The following is a 7,664-nucleotide window of genomic DNA, read 5'->3' as shown; positions in this document are numbered from 1 at the left end:
TGAGGTTGATGGAAGCAATTCCAGCTCCTTGGCAAAACCAAGGAAAAACCGGGATGGGAATCGGTGTCCCAGAGGTGCTGCTGCCTCGAACACGGAATCTGCGCTGGATTGGGATCAGTTTTCCTGGGAAATCAACGGAATCCAGGAATCAGGAGCTGGCGAGGCCGTGGATAACAATTCCTCTTGGGATTCCTGATTTTCCAGCCTTTTCCAGGCCTGGGATCCATTCCGAAGCAGCAGCTCCTGGTGGGCAAGGTGCAGAATTCCCAGGGTTAGCGATGGATTGGGATTGAATCGCGTCCATTGGCTCCGCTGGGTTTATCCCGAGCTGGGTGGTTTTTAGGGATGGAGGATCTGGAATTTGTTTGGAATCACAGAATTGTTCCTGTTGGAAAAGCCCTTGGAGATCCTGGACTCCAACCAAGCTGCTATCCCCAGGTGCCACATCCGAAGGGTTTCAATCCCTCCGGGATGTGATTCCAGCCCTGTCTGACAGCTCTTCCATGCCTGGAGCTTTTCCAGGTGGGAATTTTCCCAACATTCCCTACCTCCCCTGGCAAAGCCGCTCTCCCTGAGTCGCCTTGCCCAGCCCGCCGCTCTCCCGGTTCCTTTCATCAATTATCCATCAATTAGTCATTAATTATTCATTAATCCCCGTTAATTATCCCGATCAAAGCCGGCGGCTCCCGCCTCACGCGGCCCCGCCACGTGACCACGCGGTGGGCGCGGCCTCAGCCAGCCAATCAGCGGCGCGGTCCTCCCGGAAGCCCCGCCCCTTAAACGCGCGCCTCTGATTGGCCGCCGCCGCTCTCGCGGGAAGCCGGGGCGGGGCCGCTCCCGCCGCTCCCCCCCGGCCGCGCCGGTGCCAGCGGCGGCTGCGGCGCTGCCGGGGCCCCGCGCGGGTGCGAGCGGCGCCCGCAGCGCTCCCGGAGCCGCCGGGGCAGCGGCGCCTCCGCCCCGCCCCGCCCTGCCCTACCCGGCGCCGTTGTGGCGGCGGCACCGCCGCGCCGCGCTTTCCTATTGGCTGGCGCCCGGCGCGCGCGCCGCCCCCCGCGCGCTCCCATTGGCTGCGGCGCGCGAGGGCGGGGCCCCGGCGCGGCCCCTCCGTGCTCCCCCCGCTGCCCCGCGCGGGGGTTCCGCCGCCCGCCAGGCCCTGGGCGCAGGTAGGGAGCGGGCCGGGATTCCCGGGAATTCCCGGGATAACGGGAATGGTGGGAATAGCGGCACTGGTGGGAATCATGGGAGCGGGGGAGACAGAGGGCAGCGCGGTTACCCGGGGCCGGGAGTGCTCGGACCGCCTCGGGGTTGCTGCCAGAGCCTGGAATGAGGGAATGGGAGCGGTGGGAATTTGGGAATTCGGGAATGCGGGCTGGGAATGTGCGGGACTACGGGATATGGGCTGGGGGAGTGTGGAGCGCTGGAATCGCGGCTCTGGGATTCGGGAATATGGGGTCTGCAATTCCTGGGATTCCCTGAGGGTTTTCCTGGAATTCTGAAGCGTTTCCTGGGAGTCAGAGGAGTTTCCTGGGAATACCAGGATTTCCCTGCAAATGTCAGGATTTTCCTGGAATTCTAAGGAGTTTCCTGGGAATACCAGGATTTCCCAGGAAAAGCTCCATCTGGGGCTGCTCCGGCTCCATTTTCCCCGGTTTTCCCTGCAGGAATCCCAAGAGGAATCCGTAAATCCCGGGATTATTGCCTCTGGGAGCTCGAGATGCATTAGAATTCCAAGAATTCCCAGAATTCCCTTTCCCTAAGGTAAGAGCAGAGCTGCCTTTCCCTATTCCCGTTTATTCCTGGCTCTGCTGGGATCCCTGGAGTTCCTCTCCCAGCTTGGATCCCACATTTCCCTGATTCCCGGGAATGTTGCACTCACCCTGGACAGGAGCGCCATTCCCAGCTGGGAAATCCCAAATCCCCGTCCTGATCCCGTTTTTCCATGGTTTTTCCAGGAATATTCCGCCATGAGTGCCATTCCCATCCAGGAAATCCCAAATCTCTCTCTCCTGACCACGTTTTTCCACATTCTTCCATGTTTTTCCCTGTTTTCCCTGGAATGCTGCACCATGTGCTGACCATTCCCATCCAGGAAATCCCAAATCCCTCTCTCCTGATCCCGTTTTTCCCGGACTGCAGGACCGTGTGCTGACCATTTCCACCAGGAAATCCCAAATCCCTTTCCTGATCCCGTTTTCCCCCATTTTCCCCCATTTTTCCTCGTTTTCCCCTGTTTTTCCAGGACTGCAGGACTGTGTGCTGACCGTTCCCATCCAGGAAACCCCAAATCCCTGTGTCCTGACCCCGTTTTCCCCGCTTTTTCCCGGTTTTCCCCAGGAATGCAGCACCACGTGCTGCCTGGCCCCATCACCCTGACCATTCCCATCCAGGAAACCCCAAATCCCTGTGTCCTGACCCCGTTTTCCCCGCTTTTTCCCGGTTTTCCCCAGGAATGCAGCACCACGTGCTGCCTGGCCCCATCACCCTGACCATTCCCATCCAGGAAACCCCAAATCCCTGTGTCCTGACCCCGTTTTCCCCGCTTTTTCCCGGTTTTCCCCAGGAATGCAGCACCATGCGCTGCCTGGCCCGCCTCAGCTCCAAGGCTCTCCTGGTGCTCTGCTCCCTCCTGGCCCTGCTCTCGCTGCTGCTCTGGACCCGCTGCTCCCACCACGCCCCGGGCGGCCCCGGCAGCGCCGCCGCGATTCCCGACAGCGAGGAGGCCTCGCCCCAGGACGCGCCCAGAGCGCCGGGAATGGCGGGAAGCGCCGGGAGGGCGGCGGGGCCCCGGTACGAGGAGATCGACTGCGTCATCAACGAGGAGCACACGGTGAAGGGGCGGCGCGAGGGCAGCGAGGTGTTCCTGCCCTTCAGCTGGGTGGAGAAGTACTTCCAGGTGTACGGGCGCATCTCCCAGGCCGACGGGAATGAGCGCTTCGAGTTTTCCCACAGCTATTCCAAGGTCTACGCCCAGCGCGCGCCGTACCGGCCCGACGGCGTCTTCATGTCCTTCGAGGGCTACAACGTGGAGCTCCGCGACCGGGTCAAGTGCATCAGCGGCGTGGAAGGTGGGGTTCCTGGGGATTCCCGGGAGTTTCTGGGGTTGGGATGATCCATAAAGGCTCCTGGAAGCGCGGAGTGCCCTGGATGTTCTGGTGGGAATGGGGGTGGCACCAGCGAGGTCCGTGACAGGATGGAATGCATCAGCAATGTGGAAGGCGGGAGGCAGGGGATTCCCGGGAGTTTTTGGGCTTGGGATGATCCTTAAAATCTTCTGGAAGTACTCCATGAAATGTGCTAGAAGTGCGGAGTGACCTGGATTTGGTGATGGGAATGTGGGAATGGCGGTGGCCCTGGCAAGGTGCATGACAGGGTCAAGGGCATCAGTGGTGTGGAAGGTGGGATTTTTCTGGGAAGCAGATGATTCCCAGGAATTTTTGGGGTTGGGATGATCCTTAAAATGTGCCGGAAGTGCTCTGTAAAATGTGCTGGAAGTGCGGAGTGACCTGGATGTTCTGGTGGGAATGTGGGAATGGGGCTGGCACTGGCAGGCTCCAGGGCATCATTGGAGTGGAAGGTGGGATTTTTCTGGGAAGCAGAGGATCCCCAGGAATCTTCAGGATTGGGATGATCCTTAAAATGTGCTGGAAGTGCAAAGTGACGTGGATTTGGTGCTGGGAATGTGAGAAGGGAAATCTCATGTTTTGGGATTGGGATGATCCTGAAAATCTGCTTGAAGTGCTCCATAAAATGGTCTTGAATTGGGAAGTGACCTGGATTTGGTGCTGGGAATGTGGGAATGAGGGAATCTGGGAGTGGAGTTTTGTGGTGGCACCTCCGGCCTTGGAATCATCAAGGATGGGTGGGACAGGACACAGGGAATGGCTCCCAGTGCTGGAGGGCGGGGAGGGATGGGATTTTGGGAAGGAGTTCCTGGCTGGTCTGGAATTCCCAGAGAAGCTGTGGCTGCCCCTGCATCCTGGGAATGTCCAAGGCCAGCTTGGAGCACCCTGGGATCGTGGAAGTGGCCCTACCCTTGGAAGGGCTGGAATGGGATGGGATTGAGGGTCCCTTGCACCCAGCCCATTCCACAATTCCATAAAAGTCGGGAAGACCACACCAGGGATTCCTCTGCCAGCTAAAACCATGGAAATCCGTATTTTAGTGGGAAAGGGCCCAACCCCCTCCTTCCCCAGCACTTCCCTCTAACCTTCCAACCTCATTGGTGGTGCTCCCGGAATTCTGGGGTGCAGAGGAGGAATTTTCCCCTCATTCCAACGCTTTCTCCTTGTTTTTTTCCGGGCAGGAGTTCCTCTCTCCACGCAGTGGGGCCCTCAGGGCTACTTCTACCCCATCCAGATCGCCCAGTACGGGCTGAGCCACTACAGCAAGAACCTGACGGAGAAGCCGCCGCACGTGGAGGTGTACGAGACAGCGGGGGACGGGAACGGGAATGGGAACGGGAATGGGGAATGGACAGTGCCCAAGGGCTGCTCCCTCACCACCGTCTGGGACAAGTCCCGGCTCACCGGAGTCAAGCAGTTCTCCTGCCCAGGTGGGTGTTGGCAATTCTGGCGGGTGGTGGAGCAGGGAATGGGAGTTGTTGGGTGCTGGGGTTGTGTTTGGCCTTTGTTCCTTGACTGGAATCCTTGATTCCAGTCCTTCATTCCCAGTCCTTCGTTCCCAATCCTTTTCATTCCCAATCCTTCATTGCTAGTCCTTTGTTCCCCACCCTTTTAATTCCCAGTCCTTCATTCCCAATCCTTCTCATTCCTTATGCTTCATTTCCTGTCCTCTTCACTCTTCATCCTTTTCATTCCCCATCCTTTTTCTTACCAATCCTTCCTTCCCCATCTTTTCATTCCCCATGCTTTCATTCCCAGTCCTTCATTCCCCATCCTTTTCATTCCTTATCCTTCATTCCCAATCCAATCAGGTGTAACAGCCCAGAAACGTTGAATTATTGAAGGGCTGCTCTAAAAGCTTTGGAATCCCTCCTGGGAGCGGGGACGGCCTCTGGAATCCGCCCCAACCCTTTGGAAAGGGGAATCTTTCCGTGCTGAGCCGGCCTTTCCTGGGGTTGCTTTTTTGCAGAGAGCTCCGAGGGCGTCTCCCTGGAGCTCAACAACGGCCGGGATTTCATCATCTCCTTCGACCTGAAGCTGCTGAGCAACGGCAGCGTGTCCGTGGTGCTGGAGACCACGGAGAGGAACCAGCTCTTCACCGTGCACTACGTGTCCAGCACGCAGCTCATCGCCCTCAGGGACAGGGACATCTTCTACGGCATCGGCGCGCGCAGCAGCTGGAGCACGCTCACCCGGGACCTGCTGACGGACCTCCGCAAGGGCGTGGGGCTCTCCAACACCAAGGCGGTGAAGCAAACCAAGATCATGCCCAAGCGGGTGCTGCGCTTGGTGGCCAAAGGCCGCGGCCTCCTGGACAACGTCACCATCTCGGCCACCGCCCACATGGCCGCCTTCTTCGCCGCCAGCCGCTGGCTGCTGCGCAACCAGGACGAGCGCGGCGGCTGGCCCATCATGGTCACCAGGAAGTTGGGAGAAGGCTTCAAATCCTTGGATCCGGGCTGGTACTCGGCCATGGCGCAAGGCCAGGCCATGTCCACGCTGGTCAGGGCTTACCAGCTGACCAAGGAGCCGGCGTTCCTGGGCGCGGCGCTCAGGGCCACGGCGCCCTTCAAGCTGCCGGCGGAGCAGCGCGGGGTCAAGGCGGTGTTCATGAACCGGCACGACTGGTACGAGGAGTATCCCACCACGCCCAGCTCCTTCGTGCTCAACGGCTTCATGTACTCCTTGATCGGCCTCTACGACCTGAAGGAGACGGCTGGAGAGAAGCTGGGCAAGGAGGCACGGCTGCTCTACGAGCGCGGCATGGAGTCGCTCAAGGCCATGCTGCCGCTCTTCGACACCGGCTCGGGCACCATCTACGACCTGCGGCACTTCATGCTGGGCACGGCGCCCAACCTGGCGCGCTGGGACTACCACACCACCCACATCAACCAGCTGCAGCTGCTGGGCTCCATCGACGACGCGCCCGTCTTCAAGGAGTTCGTCAAGAGGTGGAAGAGCTACCTGCGGGGAGGGCGGGCCAAGCACAACTGAGCTCTTCCCCGTCCTTCCCGCGCTTCCGACGGGTCCTTCCCAGAAATGTGGGCCTTAAAACCGCTCTGTTGGAAGGCTTGGGATCGGGACGCTCTCCGGTGTTTGAGGATGGGTTTTGTTGGGATTGGTTTTTCCTTTTCCAAGGAAAACATTTGCAGAAGCCATAGAAGTCTTGGAAGCGCGGTCGCTGCCTGGAGAGCTCATCCAGGGCCTCTTAAACCGGGATTTTGTGTCCATGTTGGAGCAGCACCCGTGGGATGAGCGCCGTCCACGGGAATCACTCGGAGCCTGGGAGTGCAAAGTGCGGCTTTAAAGGGGGGGGGAGTTTCCTAGGGATTTGCTTTTTTGGGATGAAAAATCCGCAGTTGGAATTTTTTTCCAGTTCTCTGCCTGGAAATCCTGGAGCTGGAGGGTTTTTTCATGGAAAACACGTGCCCGGCATCATGGAAGCACAACTGGGAGCCTGGAGCACACAGCCCCAGGCCACCAGCAACCGGTGTCCCCTCGGAGCTGGGATCCCTTATCCCGGGCACTGGAATTCCCTCGGAGCTGGGATCCCCTTTCCCAGTCACTGGTGTCCCCCCGGAGCTGGGATCCGTTTTCCTGGAGCTCCATGTTTTCTGTGGGATTTTGGAATTCCATCTGGGAGGTTCCTCAGAGCATTGGGGGCATTTTTGGGAATTGCTGAGCAGGACATGGAGCTCGTCTGGAGTTCCTAAGGAAGTTCAAGAATTCATGAATTTTCGTTTTTCTCCTGCTCCAGCCCATCCGGCATTTTAACAGTTCCATCCCAGAGGGTTTTTCCAGCTCTCCCTGGGCTGGAATTCCCAGAGAAGCTGTGGCTGCCTCTGGATCCCTGGAATGTCCAAGGCCATCCTGGAGCAGCATGGGGCAGTGGAAGGTCCCTATGGAATGGGATGAGCTTTAAGTTCCTTCCCACCAAACCATTCCATGATTCCATGATCCCACCGGCTGCGTGATCGCAAACTCCTGGATGGACTGTGGGAATTCCCACTGCTCCCATTCCATGGTGGAGCTGATCCCAATCGCAAAATCCTGGGCACAAGGACAACACCCATCTCCATCTTTTTATTGCTTTCATTTTTTGAGGCTTTTCCTTCATTTCTCACCAATCCCGGAGCGACTTTTTCCCGGCTTTAATCTGCGTGCTCCGGTTGCATCCATCCGTCCGATGGATGGCGGAGGAGAAATCCCAATACCAAAGGTAGCAGAGGGGAATTTTTTCCATGCCCATGGAAACACAACGGACGCAAACCCACCCCAAACCTGGGATTCCTTCCCAAAAATCCTCTCCATCCTCCCCCCGTGTGTTCCTTCCATCATTTTCCCAGTTGGAAAACCCGGAGAGACTCCTTGGATGCTGCTCCAGGATGGTTTTGGTGCCCTACAGAGGCCGGAATTCCTCTTGGTTGGGTTTTTTGGGAATTGATGCCGATGGTGGGGTTGGAGCACAGTAGATTTTCCCGCTCCAGAAGCTCTCGGAAGCGTAGGGTGGACATTCCAGATTGTCCCTCCTGTCCCACCTCT

At 58.3% G+C, this 7,664-nt stretch overlaps 1 protein-coding gene across 1 annotated transcript; it reads left to right on the top strand.

Annotated features, from left to right (window-relative positions):
• The first annotated feature begins 866 nt into the window (after positions 1-866).
• On the top strand, positions 867-6,135 carry GLCE (glucuronic acid epimerase). Its single transcript, XM_068203485.1, has 5 exons — positions 867-1,163; positions 1,662-1,758; positions 2,561-3,065; positions 4,304-4,552; positions 5,092-6,135. The coding sequence occupies exons 3-5, from the start codon at positions 2,573-2,575 to the stop codon at positions 6,114-6,116; spliced, it is 1,767 nt and encodes a 588-aa protein (XP_068059586.1). The 5' UTR covers positions 867-1,163; positions 1,662-1,758; positions 2,561-2,572; the 3' UTR covers positions 6,117-6,135.
• The last annotated feature ends 1,529 nt before the right edge of the window (positions 6,136-7,664 follow it).

The sequence above is a fragment of the Anomalospiza imberbis genome, chromosome 13 (genome assembly GCF_031753505.1).
Source record: "Anomalospiza imberbis isolate Cuckoo-Finch-1a 21T00152 chromosome 13, ASM3175350v1, whole genome shotgun sequence".
Classification (NCBI taxonomy): Eukaryota; Metazoa; Chordata; class Aves; order Passeriformes; family Viduidae; genus Anomalospiza; species Anomalospiza imberbis.
Note: the sequence above shows the minus strand (reverse complement) of the source record. Positions and strands in the feature narration are given on the sequence as shown.